The sequence below is a fragment of the Haemaphysalis longicornis genome, unplaced genomic scaffold (assembly GCF_048455015.1).
Source record: "Haemaphysalis longicornis isolate Haplotype H1 unplaced genomic scaffold, Haemaphysalis longicornis Haplotype H1 scaffold_1, whole genome shotgun sequence".
NCBI lineage: Eukaryota > Metazoa > Arthropoda > Arachnida > Ixodida > Ixodidae > Haemaphysalis > Haemaphysalis longicornis.
In genome coordinates this window covers 257,108,837-257,126,405 of record NW_027526203.1, presented here as the reverse complement: position 1 = coordinate 257,126,405, position 17,569 = coordinate 257,108,837, and the positions used below count along the sequence as shown (strand labels likewise).

The window sequence follows — 17,569 nt, the reverse complement described above, 5'->3', positions numbered from 1 at the left end:
GTTGAACTGCACTTAACAAGACCCTAGCCTTATAAAAATATTTTCGGGCAAATGTTGACATCCTGCGAAATGTATTTCAAGTCATTACCGTCAAATCTGAACAAAATAAGATAGGATGATGAGCGAAGACGCACTTAGCACAACTTTACCTGCTACTTGGTTTAACCTTGATGTTATGTACCGACTGAAGCTTCATGAATTCAAAGTGTGAGCAAAGCAAATTTCGAGGCTGCCTTGATACCGAAGTTACCGTCGAACGTCACTTGTAGGTTAAACGGCAAGGCACTCTGGCCCCCTTTGTTTGCCTTGAAAAAAAAGACGGTTAAACCCTCATTGCAAAAAGAAAAAAAAAGAATTCCCGCCAGCGGTAGCCGTTTTCCTAATGGAAGAAACATCCCCCTCGCGAGGGGCACGATCAAATGCAGAGCATTTCCGGGGGCGCACGACGTTAAGTAGTTTGCGTTACGTTAATGTTGTTGCACTTGTGGCAACTGCTGACGAAAGAGCGCGGCGATTAGTGCGTTCCAGCCTCGCCGACACCCGCCTTTATCACGCCACGATCGCGCCACGCGCGCACGATGCTGACGTCACGATCACGCCACAGATGTTGTTGATCCCGCGACGCGCGCGCCCCCACCTGTTGGGCGCGAACCGACCGCGGAGAGAGCGCGCGATGCGAGCGGAGAGTAGGCGAGGAGGAGCGGGGCTGACGAGAGAGCGCGGCGATGAGTGCGTTCCAGCCTCGCCGACACCCGCCTTTATCACGCCACGATCGCGCCGAGAGGGCGCACCTGCCAGCGATGCGGGACTACTACGGACGCCTAGAACGGGTGACATCGTGAGTTAAAGAAATGCTCTGCATTTAAAACGAGGTTTTGCCAAGATTCGAACCATGGACTTTCAAAACAAAACGCCAGCACACAAGCGTGCAACCACTCGACCACGCAAGGAGGCGACGCTTTTTTATTTTGTAACACAACGTTTATTTACACAGATGTACATGTATACATGATGCACTGACAAGCACGAGGCACTGCTGACGACAGGCGTAAATACTGTCGCGACGGAACGTTCAGTCGCGACTCTAGCGAGTCTTCGGTCACAAAATACACAACGCATGTAAGACTGTAGGTTGAACGAAGGGTTCTAACAGGAAACTATGACGGCGCAAAACACTGTAAAATCAAAAGTGCTGAACAGAAAATGTTGTAAAAGTACTGTGTTAACATGTAATGTGTACTCTGGGTTGATGTAAAGGACGCATGATTGGTGAAAAACGGCGTTGCTAAAACGGAGTGGTAGGACCACCCGCCAGTCACAGCCGTTGCCAGCGACGCATTTCTTTTTCTTTGAAGTGCTGCAGGGCTTGGCACCCCCTTTGCAGTGAGTCGTGCAGCTCGGAGTCGGCGTCTGGATCCCCCAGCGCGCTCACGGTCCATTCAACCTTTACCGTAAAGTGCCGCCAGGCAGGCTTTGGGCTCCTAGCGCACGCCACTGCGTCCACTCTAGCCCTCCACAGAGAGTGGAGCCCAATGACGAGCACGCAGTCTCGAAGCGCCTTGTTTCCGGTGGGTGTGCTCAGGCGCCGGAGATCTGACCACGACAGGTCCCATCGCTTAGCGAACGCAGTCTGCCGCTCGTCCCAGAAGACTGCTGCGACGCTGGTCCCAATAATTTGGTACCCTAACAGAGGCTGCCAACGAATATTGTCGAGTGATTTGCTTAAGCCCTGTTTGAGAAATTTGAGCCGTGGTAACGCTTGTTTCTTACGCACCCATCTTGGATCCGAGGGCTGTTATGCTATTACTATAAGCGATGTAACCACAGCCCCCTTATTTCAGTCGAGAAAAGCTATCGCAAAACCTCGGTCTCTCCTACGCAAGCCACGGTAGCAACGAATGGAATGGCATGCGCCGCTAGCATTCTGGCGTTGATAAGGCTTGGTCGTCACGCACCAATCTTGCAGCCAAGCCCCATCAGGTTAATACTACAAGCGACGTAGCCAGAGCTCCCTTATTTAACTCAAAAAAAGCTATCGCAAATACCCGATCTTCCCGATGAAAGCCAAACATGCCACAAATGAATGAGCGCTTTCGAACAGAAGTAGCTTGCAATTTTTCTCAAGGCAGCCGATAACTACAAGTTAAAAAGAAATTGATTCTCTTCTGCTGAAAGGAATGACCCCAAAGCACGAGAAGGACGTGAAACCCGACCGCTGCTTTCTCGCGCTGCGTCGACGCCGATATCTGGCGAGCGTAGACATCGGCGTTGCTCGCGCGTCAGCTCGCGTCGCCACGCGAGAAAACGCCGAAAGTACGCTGCATGTGGTTGGGCCTTTAACTTCTACTAAATGTGCGTCAGCTCCCCAGCGCCGCAGCCCCAGCCTCGCGCACGGAGCGAAACCATCGGCCGCCGCCCAAAACGAGAGAAAAAAAAATCCACGTCATGAAGTCGCGCACGAAGAGAAAGTGACGTCACGCTGTGACGTCGCTGTTTGAAGGGGTGTGGTCGGCCTGAGCCCCTACGGGATATGGTTTGGGAATACGCCACCCGGGCGACCAGTAAAGCTTGGGCCTCCTGGTCTGGGCAGCGCAACGCCTCCTCCCACTGCTCACATATGGTTATTTTTGGATATGGATCTCTCTGGCATCTCCACATAAGGTGCTTAAGGGTGCCGAGGGACTGGCAGGCTCTACAGTTAGGTGAAGGGTATATGGCTGGCTGATATAGGTGTAATTTAGTGGGATTGAGAAATGTGTTTGTTTGCAAAAGACGCCATGTGTGTTCTTGATGGATGGTGAGTTTTGTGTGTGCCGGGGGGTAGACACAACGGCGAGAGAGGCGGTAATGGGTGGTAATTTCATTATACGTTATCATCCGGTCTTTAGCGGATCTGGCGCCATGTTAAGGGAACAAACTGGGCCCGGCTCGGATGGTGAGTTCTCGAGCCATACTGTGTGCTTTCGGAGATCGTAAAGGCAGCGATAGCATAAGGGCGCCGATTAAGTGGGCTTTCTTCCCCTTTCCCAATAGGCGCAATGCATGTACAGGGGCTGTCATAAGTAACTGGAACAAGATTTTGCGAATATTACAATTTTGTCTCACTGGCTTTATGACAGCCATCACCTGCTTACAGGAAGGTTTTTCTTTTTGGGAGGACTCCTGTAAACTCACACCAATACAGTCAGGCAGTTTCCGGAAAAAGTACGATATCATGTTCCAATTATATTTAAAGGCACCTACGCTTAGAATGTGGTAGTTCATGAAGTGCCCAGCCCCGCACTTGCTATTCCTTCGCGGTTAGTTTTACGCTGGCCAACAAAAATTCTTGTCCAATTTCTGCTTATGACTATTTATGGGTTTGGTTTGCTCTTTCGCTAATCAAGTACTTATCATTTGTTATATTATAGCATTGCAATATTCAGTTACTGGTTTGTAAACCGAATTTTTAAGCGGAAATGACGGGATGGGTGAATATAACGCTTTTGGCGGAAAACATTAATTCTAACCCGCGGATATAGTGGCGGCCAAGCGTACCGATCGAATTAAAGTGAACTAGAATATTCTAGTACAGTATAGTTTCACTACAGCGTTTCGTCGGTTTTTCGTTTCTTCGCGGTAGTAGTATAAGTAGTAGAAGTGAGATTAAAATTATATAAAAAGGCTAGGAGGGTAGCTGCAGTAGTTTTTGGTTTACATTGGTAGAAATTTCAAATTTTCCACGAGCCCCTCAATGCACCAGTAAACCGCGCATGCTTTAGAATTTTTCTTGACGAAGAAACTTATCTCAGGAAATGGCTGTGGTGTCGCCGGTGATTTATTCGTTTTCCTTACTAGGTCCCCTATTTTTATGTAGTTTGAGATAAAATCGGTATAATATCTATCGCTAGAGCGCCGTCCTTCAGAGAACAGGACTTGTGTATTGAGTTCTGGCCTGTTTAAACTAAAAAAATTGGGAAAAGATTTCCCAGCCCATTAACTTGTAGAGTAGAATGTAAAACTGTTCACCGGATAACAGGGCGTCGTTCTCTCCCTACTAAGAACGTGTGGGGTCCGTTGCGCGGTTCACTCACTCGAGACTTTTGACTTCACCTCGATTGCAGATACCCAAGAACGAGGCAGGCTTTCCGCTACCCCGTCCCATCCCCTGCGTGCCCAGTCGCTCGACCGTGGCGGCATTCACTCACGAGGTCGACAGGCGGCGCAATGAAAAGTCCCAGGTGCAGGCCAAGGCAAGTCGACATGTTGCTTATACTCGCGTGATTTATAGAAAAAAAAGCGGCAAAACTACCGTCCACAAGAGCCGCGAAATGCCCAGTCAGTGGGCCTTGAAAGGGAAGGCACTGCGCTGAAAAGCTTTTTTTCTCTGTAAGCAGGCGTTGTGTTGCTGAACTCAAAGGCGTTGCGCGTGCGATTCCAGTCGCTTTTCTAATGGAGGCGAAACGTGGAAACACTCGTGGGTCGACATATCGGCGCACACTAAAGATCCCCAGGCGGTCCAAAACTAATCCGGAGCTCTCCACTGCGGCGCGCCTCATGCATAGCCCAGGCGTAGCTTCTGCCTTCAGAATAGGAAAATTGGAATTGTTTGCCGTAAGCAAACGCACTCACGAAGAAAGTTATCACTTCTCTCAGTTTTCCTGTCGGCCATCTCTTGTCCTGCTCAGGTTGAGCAGCGCAGCCGTCAGCTCAGCCAGCAGATGGACTGCCAGCTGCACAACAGTGAAGCCGCCCGCAAGGCTCTGGAGCAGCTTGCCCGAGAGAAGCTCGAGCTCAAGGAGGAGATCCGACTGCAGGCCAAGGGTCTGGGGTGATCTCAACTTCTCCCCTCTTGTTACTCTCTTTACTCTTCATTCACCGTACGGTTCAAGAGCGAAACAAATCGCGGTCACCGAACGCGAAACAGCTGACGAGTACTCCCATCTCTTTTTTTTTTTTTTTACCCAAATCATTGGCGTGCTTGGTTGGCTGACGTGCTTGGTACCGGTGACTGGTTGGCCGTCGCTGTCCTTGTCGCAAGTAAACGACAGTGTGTACAGCTAATCAATAAATACGGTGGTTAGCAGCGAGTGATAAAATCCGCGACGACTCGAAGAAAAAAAAAAGTGCCCGCAGTAGAGACAAAACAGGAGGTATAACGTTGCGCTCGCAACCGCCAACGAAATGCACCCCATTCTATCAGCTGCGAATGGTTAATAGATTCCCAAACACGAAAATAAGCTGATGAGAATAGAGGAAACAGACTTAACTTTCATAACGGGATTTTAACGGGATTCTTTGTCTGCAGCAATCGTAGGTCTTTTCAGCCACGTCGGCGGGAAAATCGCAGGCGCATATGACAGCGATCGTGGATCCGTTGATGGTTTACCGCCAAGAAAATGCGCACTGCGTATTCTTCCTACTTCGATGGCTGTCATTCAGTTTGATCGGTACTATTTCAACTCATTACAATCGTCTCCCGCTCACTGACATAGTCTGGCGTTAATGTCAACAACGACTTCAAGCCTGCACACAGCGAATCCATTGCATACATTGGTCCTAAAGGCATGGGCATGTTGAAAACAGAAAACAACTTTGATAACCGCGGGCAAATAGCATATGAATAAGCCCAGATCATCACCCAACAGTTCCTATGCGACATCACGAAGTCACAGTCTCTCCGTAACAACCTCAGGGCTGTCGGCTCGGCTGCCCAACACGTAGTGTGGCAAGTATCCGCGAGGGCGGGGACAATGTTCTGTTGCACACTCCATATAATGAGTTGTAAAACGAACTGGGGCCGTATTCTCGACTGCATAAATTCACGGTGAATTCGCCTTGTTTTCTGCGTAAGGAAAGCCTAAGAATCAGTGACCTGATTCATATATAGCTATGACGACATGCAGTGTAATTCGGCGCTTAGGTTATAAAGATCCCGACCAAGCTATCAAATATTGCGCAAAAAAAAATGAAACACATGGAATGTTTTAATGTTTTACAGTTATTAGGAGAGCACCTTAGGTTGGCAAGATAGACATATTTCGTCAGGTTAAAATTGGAGTCTACACCCTAAGGCGATGAAGTAACGTTGATCCAAAAGAGAGGGAAATGTGGTTGTTGAGCTAAAGAACATCGGACAACCTTTTTTACCGCATCTATTTATTTCTTTCAATCTCTTTTAGTAACATAGTTGGGCTATCTGCTTCAATGCAAGCTTTGTAGCGTTATAACCTTCCCGGCCTTCCCCGCCGCCACGCTATCAACTGCTGCTATGTTAAAAGTTCATGGCGTGATCACAGACAAAGACGGCCGTGACCATCGGTTGTATGACGCGGAAAGGACTGCGAAACGCTACAGCTGAGCGTACCGGTGCTGCCTATTCACTCATTAGTCAAGCTCGAACTCAATCAGCGCAGTAATGAATAAAGCAGTCAGATTTATTTTTCTCTTGAATTCGATCATGTTGCCCTCCAGTTTACTAGGAGGAGTGTGGACAAATGCCATGCGTTGGTTTTTGTGTAATGGGGAGGCTTGAGCTGCCCTCTTATGTTACTGTTACGCTAAATAAATAATTGCCATTTTATTGCCAAACGTAAAAACAAAATACGAGATGTTATTTTTATGCTCTGTTATAGCTGACTTGAAACTGTCAAAACTATTATTTCTTTCGCTAGAAAACAGTTTTATACCGCGCCCCAGCATTCCAGCCAACTGTTTATATTACGTCACGTCTTCTGAGCCAATCACAGAGAAGGTGTGACATCCAAGCCATATTGCTGTTGAATAGCAAAGACAGGGCTACGTTGTCATGTCCGCTGCATTTCGTGTAGTTTTCCATTGCCGACAAGAATTATGCGCTTTCAATAGAGAAAAATAAGGCAAAGTTTATAGGGCCAGTAAACACACTGAAACACCAAAATGACGAAAGCACACACTACTGCATAGTCAATCGTAAAGCTAGTGATCAAAAGTGAAAGCCAATCAGACAAAGCTGCCAGCGAATTCACAGTTTCGGTGAATTTACGGCGTCGAGAATAGGGCCTTTGCAGGCGATTCGAAACTCGTCCTCGCTATCCTCCCTTCCTCCACCACGGCCACTCACTTCGGTAATGATGGCTACATGCCTTAGGTTGTAGCGGTAAAAAGAAATCGCGGGACGCGTATATACGTTTCCTAGTCAGTACAGCCAGCCGTCACCTGAGTTTGCTTATGGGGGTTGTATCACAGCATAAACGCACTTAAAGCATACAAAACCACCTGAACTGAAATAAAAAACAGCCGAAACGGTCCTGAAATGGTTGAAAACGACGGTGTAGAAAAATATTCAACATAAATAGCCGAAACCGACCTAAATGGGGCAAACCCGCAAAAACGTACAAGAAGCAGTAGCTGAAACTGACCAACAGGCAACGAAAATACCGGAAATCCCATTTATAATGCATAAAGATGTCAAAGATTATAATGCGTGATAACAAATGTTAATATTCAAATATCACAAACCCTTGAAAATGAAAAAAAGAAAGCGGCAACGGGATTTGAACCCTGGCTAGCATGTTTACTTCGCAGGAGCGGAACTACTACACTACTTTTTTTTCTTATTACCAGTCTTCAACAGACATGTACAACACAAAAATAACCACACCCTGCATGTGGTGCAACACACACCGACATAAACATACTAGTCGTGGCTCCGGCTAGGCTTTGTCATTTAATCATCACTTTAGAGTAATTAACGGCTCTAGAAAATCCAACCAATCTGGTACTGGCTGCGGGACTCTCAGCCCATCAACGAACTGCGTGACACTCTCCCGCAGAAACTGCCGGGCCGGTCGGGCATCCACGTCGCCATGGAGCCACGCCATGCGCGCCCGCCATATGCTGTGAAGGCCCAGGAGCATTATTAAATCGTAAATGACTCCTTCGTTATTTTCTGTGGGTAAATGCCGTATACCATGCGGGTTAAGTGGGAAGTCTTTGTGTAAAGTTCGCTGCATAACATCCCAAAAGTGAACCGGCATCCAACAGTGTATAAAAACGTGGTTTATGTTATCCGGTTGTTTACAAATTGTGCAGGCAGTACCCCACGGTGTATCTAACCCATTTTCTTTTGACCATGTTTCCACAGTAAGTGTCCCCGAATAAAGTTTGAAAAAAAAAAAGGAGTTCACCCCCGGTTTTACAGCCATACGCTTAAATCTTTTCAGTACATCTTGCCCTGAGCCTTCTTTGTACAGTCCTCTATATCGCGGTACCGTCTTTATATAACATCTTTATATAATTTTCTACGTGACACTGTACTCAAATATTCCATCTAAAAGCTAGTTGACAGAAACCTGAGGGACATGACAACTTCTTTAAAATATCCTGAAATCCTTCCCTGCATGACGACAAATTCCGGCACCGCTCGAGACAGCCGCACCTGGCACACTGCTCGTAAAAAACTATCGCTTGTATCGCGAAGAAAAAGGAACCTATTCACCAACTGGTGGACAAACAGGTGCGCCAACCCAAGACCGCCCTCCTCGACACGTCGAAAAGGGTTATCTTTACTGCACCTTTCCCAAGTAGATGACCAGATAAACACAGCAAATGCACGATGCATTTTCTGTATACATTCAAACGCGAGCAGTGCAACACTTGCATAACGTACCACACTTTGGCAATAAAAAATAAATTACAAATGCTCGCTTTAGCAAACATTGAAAGAAAAACTCCTTTACACTTTTCTGCCCTGTCGCGTACGTCCTGCGTTCGGGCACGCCAATACGGTTCGCTGTCCTGGTAGCACTCCAGCGGCGTCCCTAGATACTTAACGGGTCTGGTTTCCCAACTCACCTTGGCAAAAAATTCCGGTGGCAAAGACCAGTCGCCATGCCAGAAACCAAAACATCTCCCCCAGTTTACTCCACTACCTGTGATTGATCCAAAACGTTTAATAATGTCCACCGCTTTTGTAACCCTTTCCTTGGTCGTACAGAAAACAGCAATGTCGTCTGTGTAGGCCAGAAGTTTTACCTCTGCTTCGCATAGCTGAAACCCGGGAATGTGTTCACTTCCAATTATATTCAAGCAGAGCGTCTCGATATACAGGCAGAAAAGAAGTGGGCTCAGAGGGCAGCTCTGGCGCACCGACCGCTCTACGTTAATGGGGGCCCCCAGCGTCTTGTTTACAATTAATCTCCTGGTGCATTTCCGGTACGCCAGAGCCACCACTTACTTGATGACTGTTCCAACGTTCACATGATCTAAAATCAGCAACAGTAATTTATGGGACACACAATAAAAAAGCTTTTTCGAAATCAAGCATGGAGAACAGCCACGCGATCTCGGGCAGCGTCGCAGCACTCCATGGCCCACATCTCGCCTTGTGTGTGTTTGAAAAAATAGTGCGTCCTTTTATGCCACACGTCTGGTGTGGCCCTACAATCTGCTTGATGACTGTTTGAATTCTTTGTGCAAGCACCTTCATAAAAATTTTGTAATCGACATTTGTCAAAGATATAGGTCGATATGCTGTAACATGTTTAAGTTTGTCCGTGTCCTCTGTTTTAGAAATGAGTATCGTGTGCGCTTCTCCGTAAGACAGTGGCAATGCCTTTGAGAGCAAGCGGTTCTGAGCGATTAAATTGAGGGCCACATGCACGTGGACATAGCTTCAAACATGCCCCTAGACGGCGCCATGCGTCGCTTGCCTGTGCTGACTAGGAAACACCTATACGCTCCCGGGACATCTCCCCTAACGTGAAACCTGGGGAGGGGCGAAGCATGTAGTGTATAAGTGTATTCTTGGCGTTTTTGCCCACGGAGATGAAAGCGTCGGGGAGTTGAGGTTTACAGCTTGGCTTTGACAGTCTCGTATATATATATATTTTTTTTTTTGCGAGAGTTTGCCTTACGGCATAACAGTCATATATACAACATTACATTGGTTTCACGCAGAAACGTCAACAGAGACCGGTACTGAGGCCCCCATATCCACCGCTGTAGATCAGGGGGTCTCCCAGGATGGAGCCCTGTGCCCCGGAGGTGTTGCAGGCGAGAGGTTTGAAGGGCAGGGCAGGTCCATAGAAGGTGGCTCGTGTCGGCTTCAGACGCAGGGACCGTACAAAAGGGACAGGTGTCCGCAAACGGTGCGTGATAGCGGGCAGGCCAAGCGTGGGTCACTGCTGGGGATAATGCCACCCCAACTCGAAGCCTCCGCAGCAGGACCTCCTCCCAGCGAGCGAGCCCACTGGGGAGGTCGGTTCCACGCGGTGGAAGTAAAGCACGCGTGGCGCGGCGGAGGTTCTCCTTTTCCACCAGCAGTTCTTCTCGGGTGGACACCGGAAGAAGTGGCAGCGGCCTTTGTAGGTCTATACGGCGACAGGCGCGATCCGCCGCTATGTGGGCAGGAAGCATGTCCCGGCGAACCCACAATACACGCACAGGGCATGGGTATGTGTCCAGGATCGCGTGAATACGTGCCGACATGCTGGTGCTACGCGCAACGCGACGTAGATCACGTATCGCCGTCGTTGAGTCCGTGTAAATTTCCAGTTTCACACCGGTAGTTACAGTCGATGAGAGCGCTTGGAGACCATCCCGAATTGAAGTAAGTTCTGCCAACAGGCTTGGGAGAGGTCGGAGGGTCTCGTAGGCGCAGCACTGGTTTAAGGTTGGGTGAGAGGGACAAGCCAAGGCTGTGGTTACGAGGCAGTCATGTGCCCCGGCGTCCACGAAAGCCTGTATGACTCGTGTCCGCGTCGCAGGCAGTCTCGTATATTTGAAGCACGAAGCACTCTTGCTCGAGGCGTTGGAAAACGAGTGCCCCGGTGTGTTTTTTTAGTACCCGTCTTTGCCCACGGAGATGACACGTTCTAGCGCGGGATGTTGGAAAACGAGTGTCCCGGTGTGTTCTTTTAGTACTCCTTGCGTTCTAGCGCGAGGCATTGGAAAACGAGTGTCCCGGTGTTTTACTACAGTGACTACATGAGACGACGACGACAGGATACGCTGACATACCGAGACCCTAAGGGGCTTAGCCCCTAAAACTTCTGAAAAGACGGGACAGCGCAACGAAACAGGACCGAGGAATAGAAACACGTAGTACACAAACGGGCGCTGAAATGCAACGGCTCATTTTTCGAACGTACATGCAAATTTACGCCAAAAACAGGACAACAAAGTTTCTAAGACACGGACGGCAAAAAAAAATGATGAACTAGTTTTTTAGTTAGTTGTTTCTATCTTCTTTTTTTTTTTTGCTGTCCCTATTTTCTTATCTTATATTCTTTGTTGTCCTGTATTGGGTGTAAATTTGCTTGTACGCTTGAAAAATAAATAGTTGCTAGATTGCAGCCGTTTGTGCACTGTGTTTCTATTCGTCGGTCCTGTTTCGTTCGCGCTGTTCAGTCTTTTATGAACATTAACAAACTAACTCGCACCAGAGTCCTGCTAAAACTTCCGCTTTTTGCTTCTGGGCTGCCGGAGGCATCTTATTGAGAGCAAACGTGGCGATCGCCGCACACACAACGAACGCATGCGCGCTGTTCGGCGTAAGCCGGCTAGAGTAGCCTAAGCTAAAGCTGTGCCCTGAGTCACGTTGTGTCGCGCCCTCGTGGTGTCGCTGTTAGGCAGCCTTAACGGCCGCCTGCTGCACGGGCTGCATGGTCTTTTTTGTAACCAAATAGGGCGGTGGCCATGCAAGTGCTCTATGGCATAATTTTACACACTTTGAGTCCGAAGACAGAGAAATAACTTTATTGCTTGACAGCCAGTTATCGTATAGACGTCGGTCAAGAGCCCTTGGGCTCTGGCAGAGTTTGGCCTGCTGAATGGCCCAGATTTATCCCCTGGGTCGGAGCTGAGCAGTACGGTCTCCTATTGCCCTACACTGGTGATTTTACAACCTAACTTAGTCGCCTCTGGACAGGCCCACAGCATGCGCACTGGGTCTACCCTGTCCTTACACCGGTTGCACTTGCCGGAGTATTGCCCGGAGTAGCAGTGCCTGTATGCTACCGGGTTGGGGTACGAGTTCGTTTGCAGAAGTCGCCAAGCCACGGATTGCCATTTACTGAGGGTAGGATGAGCTGGGGGAAGCGGACCCGCTCTAGCCTATAGTGATGAGTGATGCCTCTAAAGGACACGAGCCGATCCCGGCCCGGACAACGAAGCGAATGAGCTCTTTGATCATAACAAGCTCGGATAGCATGTCCTTGAGCAGCGTCGTGCGCGTATTTCTTCCCGGCCAAGCCTGAGTGCGCAGGTGCTCATATTAGATATATGTTGCCGGACAGCTGAATATTGTGCAGTCCAGTCCTGAGAATTGCGGAATTTTCTGGGGAAATGCGGCCCCTTGCGTAATTTATAATAGCAGACTTTGAGTCGCTCACCACATATTTAATTTTTTGCGGAGGCCGTCATCGCCGAGGCAATGACCGCCTCTCCGCCCAACTCCGGTTCGATCATGCGGACTGACCCGGAGCTGAATGAATTACCCTGCCGATTGGCTACCGCCAGGGGCCATGGCATCGCGACCCGGGCAAGCGGCCGCGTCCACGTAAACCCCGTCCTCCAAATTTCGGAATCTTTTGTGCACGGCTTTCGACCTTGCCTGTCTACGTTCTAGATTGTAGACCAGGTGCATGTTTTTAGAGATCGGTGGAACGTAAATTTGTTCGCCCACTTCGGGGGCCAAGGGTACCTCTGCTGAGCCGTCTCAAAGAAAAAAAAAATGCATTGGAGCACTTATTCGACACTTAAGCAAGCCACTAGGAGTTTGCCGCGCGGGATATTTGCCCTCGACTTAAAGGGGGCTTTTGACAACGTGTCCCACGAGAACGTTCTCGGTAACCTCAAGAAGACGGAATGTGGCCAACGCACGTTCTGCTACGTTAAGGATTTCCTGAGCAAGCGCATGGCGGTCATACAGATTGGAGGAGAGAAGTCGGACCCGATAGAACTGGGAGACTGCGGCACCCCAAAGGGTTCCGTCCTGTCGCCCCTACTATTCAACCTGGCCCTCCTGCCGCTGCCAAATCTACTCAAACAGATCGACGGCGTGGACCACGCGTTCTACGCCGACGACATCACGGTGTGGACGAGTCGCGCGGGATCCGAAGCCTGGACGGAGGAGGTCCTGCAGAGGGCGGCAACGACGGTCCACGAATACGCCAAGACCTGCGGGTTGTGTTGCGCACCCCAGAAGTCGGAGCTCCTCATCGTGCAGCCCAGAAGACGCAAGAACGATGCCGAGCCGAATGTGGTCGTTACCATCGACGGCGTAGACATCAAGCCCACGCAGCAGCTGCGCATCCTCGGTCTCTTGTTACAACGACATCCCCAACTTTCGGGGACACGCGCCTCCGAAGACGCCTAGCGCCCTCCTCGGCGGCAGCCGTCGACGGCGAGCGTAACTGAATGGGAGGGAGCAAAAAAAAAATCGTAGCTCTCGAACGGAAGCAGGTTTTTCAAAAGCACTTCTTGAAATACCTAGAATTACTGAAAGCGCACTCGCGGCGAAAATTAGAGCAGTGTAAAGCATTAATTACCGGTTCCTCGCACACCTAAAGTTTTCCAACCGGGGCCCTTGATTTCTGATTTGTTTTCGCAATACTAGCGGTAATACTAGTGCTGCAAAGAAAGATTTTTAAAAAGACCTTCGCGAAATACCTAAAACTACTTAAAGCGCACTCACAGGTAAAGTTTCAGCCCTGCAGAGCATAAATTGTTGGTTCCTCGCCCCCCTAAAGTTTTCGAGTTCCCAGAGCGAGCTTCTCGATTTCTTCCTTGTGTCGCGATACTGGGGCAGCAAATGGAGATATGTAAAATTACCTTCGGGAAATATTTAAAACTACTTAAGGAGCTACTGGACTCATATGGGACTCGTGAATAGGGTTCCACCCCGTCTGACGCCTGCGAGCGTCACCTGAAATTGGCTCAGCGAAAGTTGTTTCTCTCTCTCTTTAAGGCTCACGTGGGAAGATTAAATGCCGACGGGACTTGCAGCGAATTTCGATAACGCGGATCGCTTTCCAAAAACATTTCGTTGCCGCGAGATACGATATACATGGGCGTCTATGAATGTACGCCGAGGATTCCAAAATGTTTCGTTGCAGCGGGAATTTCGTACGCGTGGGATTTTGTTATCGCGGGGTTTGACTGTATTCTTTCCGAGATGGGTGCAAGCCCGGCGATTCTGGTGCGATGCAGAACGTTAATTAAACGTGTTAATATGCTGCGCCGCGCTCTTAAACCGAACTAAAACATAAGAAATCATTTTTAATTACGAAAAGAATGCGCATAACTGTGCTAACAGGAAATTTCGCAATGAAAAATATAACGGGTCTCGGAAAAAAATATCGGCAGTACTGCGACTCAAACTGGGTTTTCGATCCAAAACCCACTATTCTACAACCTAGGCTACTGAATCAGAATGGCTGAGGGCCTTTAGCAGTTGCATAAAAGACTAGGAGTGTTCCAAGTAAAGAATAGATGACGCTGGGTGTGCACAGGAAATGGCGGGCTTGCACCCACAAGGAAAGGGAATGTCGCGTTTGTTGGGCAGCGCTTTGTGAAACATCTAAGCACCTTCATCACTTCATTCCTAACAAGTTCGAACAGTCAGTCTGTAATTTCAATGAAGAATAACTCTAGCTGAATTTGCAATTCACGGCAGCCTTGTGTGGTGGTCGTCGTGCATGTGCACCTCTGCAAATTTGTGCGTGGCAAAAGCACGGTGAATTTCATACCAAGCTAATAGTTGCCATGATAATGATTAGGATTCCGTGTTGCTGGAGTTTATCCTCGCCTTTTTTAGAATTGGTGTTATTGAATGACTTAGTTAAACGCTTGAAAGAAATTGACATTTATTAAGGCTTTTGGTGTTATACGACTTCGCCTGTGAGCATATAATTTCTGCTGAAAATGTAACGGTAACCCACACTTCCCAAATATTCGCGCACGTACAATACAGGACCACATTAAGCAAAAATAAAATGTGCACCAAGCAAAAAAAGTAACTCCGTTCTAACAGTTTAAAAAAAAAGGGGTAAAAACGTTCACTGCGTTTGTTTCTGTCAGCTGCGGTAAGGGGCTGCTCAGGAAATGAAAACCAAAACCTGGCCGTTGCACGTTCAGCCTTGCTGCTGCAACAAGGCAAGATATGTTGTTTAGGTCAATCAATCCTTGCTATGAACCCTGAAGCTGCCAAAGGTTAACTTGAGCAGAAAAAACTTCGTTTGGTGAATATTTCAGTTTTTTTTTTTTTTTAGTGCAGTCCAGCATAAACGGTCAAAGTCTTTTTTTTTTTTGCGCTTGATAAACTTAACATAACAAGACACTCTTGCCCTCTGCCAAAATCATTCCGTGTAAAGACGCTGGATTTTTGTGAAGTGGGTGGCTTTTCTTATTCGTAGATGACTCTACTCTGTTTTGTCCTGTTTTTTTACTTATATAGAAAAAAACAGCTTCAGGTGTTACTATTCTACGGTTATGCATATGTATGCTGAACCTTAGATGTGACACCATTCGAAAAGTATTCCGTCCTTATTGCTGCAATTTTTAAATGGCTGTTTTGTGTGTTCATTGCCTTATTGCAGAGCCAACTCCTGTCCTTGGAGCAACAGACGCAGAGCCTGGAAAAAGAACTCGGCCAGAGCCTGTCGGAGCTGAAACGCGAGGCTGCACGCTGCCAAGACTTGGAGAATCGTCTGTGGAATGCCGACAAAAAGATCCAAGAGTTGCTGCAAGTGGTCAAGGAGAAGTCCGGATCCACAGATCACCTGAGGGGAGAGCTGGACAAGTCGCAGAGGTCCGTCACGCAGTCCGCCGCAAGGGTGCAGAAGCTGGAGGCCGAGAGACTCGAGCGAGAGGCGTCTCAGAAAGCCTGCGCCCTGGAGCTCTTGGCAAGCAAGTAGAAGAAAGCCAAGCCATAGCCAAGACGCTGCGGGAGAGAGAAGCCGAGGTGTCTGCATTGCCGGATTCGAAGCGGGCCCTCGAAGACGCTGTCCAGCAGCTCTTTATGTGCGTCGAGGAGTTGACCAGGGAGCTTGAGCAGAAGCAAGAGCGCCTTCGGTGTCTTCAGAAGGAGATTGTGGACAGCAAAGACCTCGTTTCTGGCGCTGGCAAGCTGCAGGACCATCTTGAGGAAGCGGCGCGTCGCTGTTATGAGATCAAGTCTGGCTTGGAAGTGAGCGAGGACACGAGGGAGCAGTTGAGGGTTAAATGTGCCAGGCATGAGGTCGAGTGCGAAAAGATACCAGGGCTCGAGAGCGCTCTCGTTCGGCAACTGGAGGAGCTGTTGTCCGAGAGGGAAAGCGATACGGCGAAGCTGTTTAAGGACCTCTCAGAGATGGAAGCGGCCCAGAAAGATTTCGAGGGCGAATCCCAGGAGCTGCGGAGGAAGGTGGACCAACCCGAAGTCAACCTCAAGGCGAGCAGCGACCGCTTCCTGCAGAACGTCGTGACACTGAAGGAGCGCAAGATGGCCCCTAAGGAGAAAGAGACGATATTTGAAAGGATGAAGCAGGAGCTCAGCGACGCTGCGCAGAAGCAGCGAAGCGTGGAGGAAGCCGAGGAGTGCATCCGACGGATCACGGAAGAGAAGAAAGCCGAAATCGTCGCCCTGAACAACGACATCTCGACTGAACAGGAGACCTTCGAGAGCATGGCTGAGATCGAGACTCGGACTGGTGACCATGACGGAGAAGTGCGACGCGCCCAGACTTACCTCATTGGAGGAAGGATGCCGCCATGGTCTTTCTGGGCACTGCAATGAGCGAGAACGAGGCCATGGTGACCCAGCTCGAAAGGGAGCTCGCCCGAGACAAGAAGCGGCATTTAGCCTGCTCTTTCTTTTTTAATCTTTTCAACCTTTTAATCTTTCAATTTTTGCAATGTTTTAGATATTTTAATCAAAACGACTAGGCCAGTATCTCTTCTTTTTGAGCATGGGGGAAACGCAAGGGGCATTAATAAAGTAGTCTGCTTGCCTATGTGGGCTTATGCAAACAGGTAGCGCGCATTTTGTTAGCCAAATCTCCTAACTGCTACCCTGTCTGCATCACTGCCTCATTAGGCCACCTGTATCTCCCCCTCTGTTTTTCCTTCTCGTGCAAGAGGCAAGTTTTTACCCGTAACTCTTAATGAAATACAGCCCCATTGTGGGGTTCTATTGGAGATTTAATGTGAACATTGATCGTGTAATAAATATGCCTCAGGTCTCCTTGTGTGCTTGCCTGTCCTGACTTGAAAGCTGCTGCATGGCATGCTTCATCATAACCCTTGGATACCTGGATGGAAGTTCTGTGCAGTGCACTTTGTGCTCAAGCTTGTGCAACGTGAGCAGTCTCTGTGCTGCACTTCTAATGTCCAAGTGCGCTGGGAAGAACCCAGGCATGTGCACCTTCACTTTCTCTCGCTCTGCTCCGCTGGCTTGCCACAGAGAACTTCGTTGATTTGGAGAAGATTCTCACCTGTCCCTATTGCGCTCTTTTAAAGGCTAGTCTTAATCTTGGAACGTGATTCTCGAATGGGGCGATATCAGTGTGCATATATACTGGAGCCCATATTCGCTGCACAGGGGTACCAGAAAGGACACTCATGGAGG

At 48.7% G+C, this 17,569-nt stretch overlaps 1 protein-coding gene across 1 annotated transcript; it reads left to right on the top strand.

Annotated features, from left to right (window-relative positions):
• Positions 1 to 4,671: 4,671 nt before the first annotated feature.
• On the top strand, positions 4,672 to 17,106 carry LOC144169413 (uncharacterized). Its single transcript, XM_077698546.1, has 2 exons — positions 4,672 to 4,803; positions 15,561 to 17,106. The coding sequence occupies exons 1-2, from the start codon at positions 4,701 to 4,703 to the stop codon at positions 16,736 to 16,738; spliced, it is 1,281 nt and encodes a 426-aa protein (XP_077554672.1). The 5' UTR covers positions 4,672 to 4,700; the 3' UTR covers positions 16,739 to 17,106.
• The last annotated feature ends 463 nt before the right edge of the window (positions 17,107 to 17,569 follow it).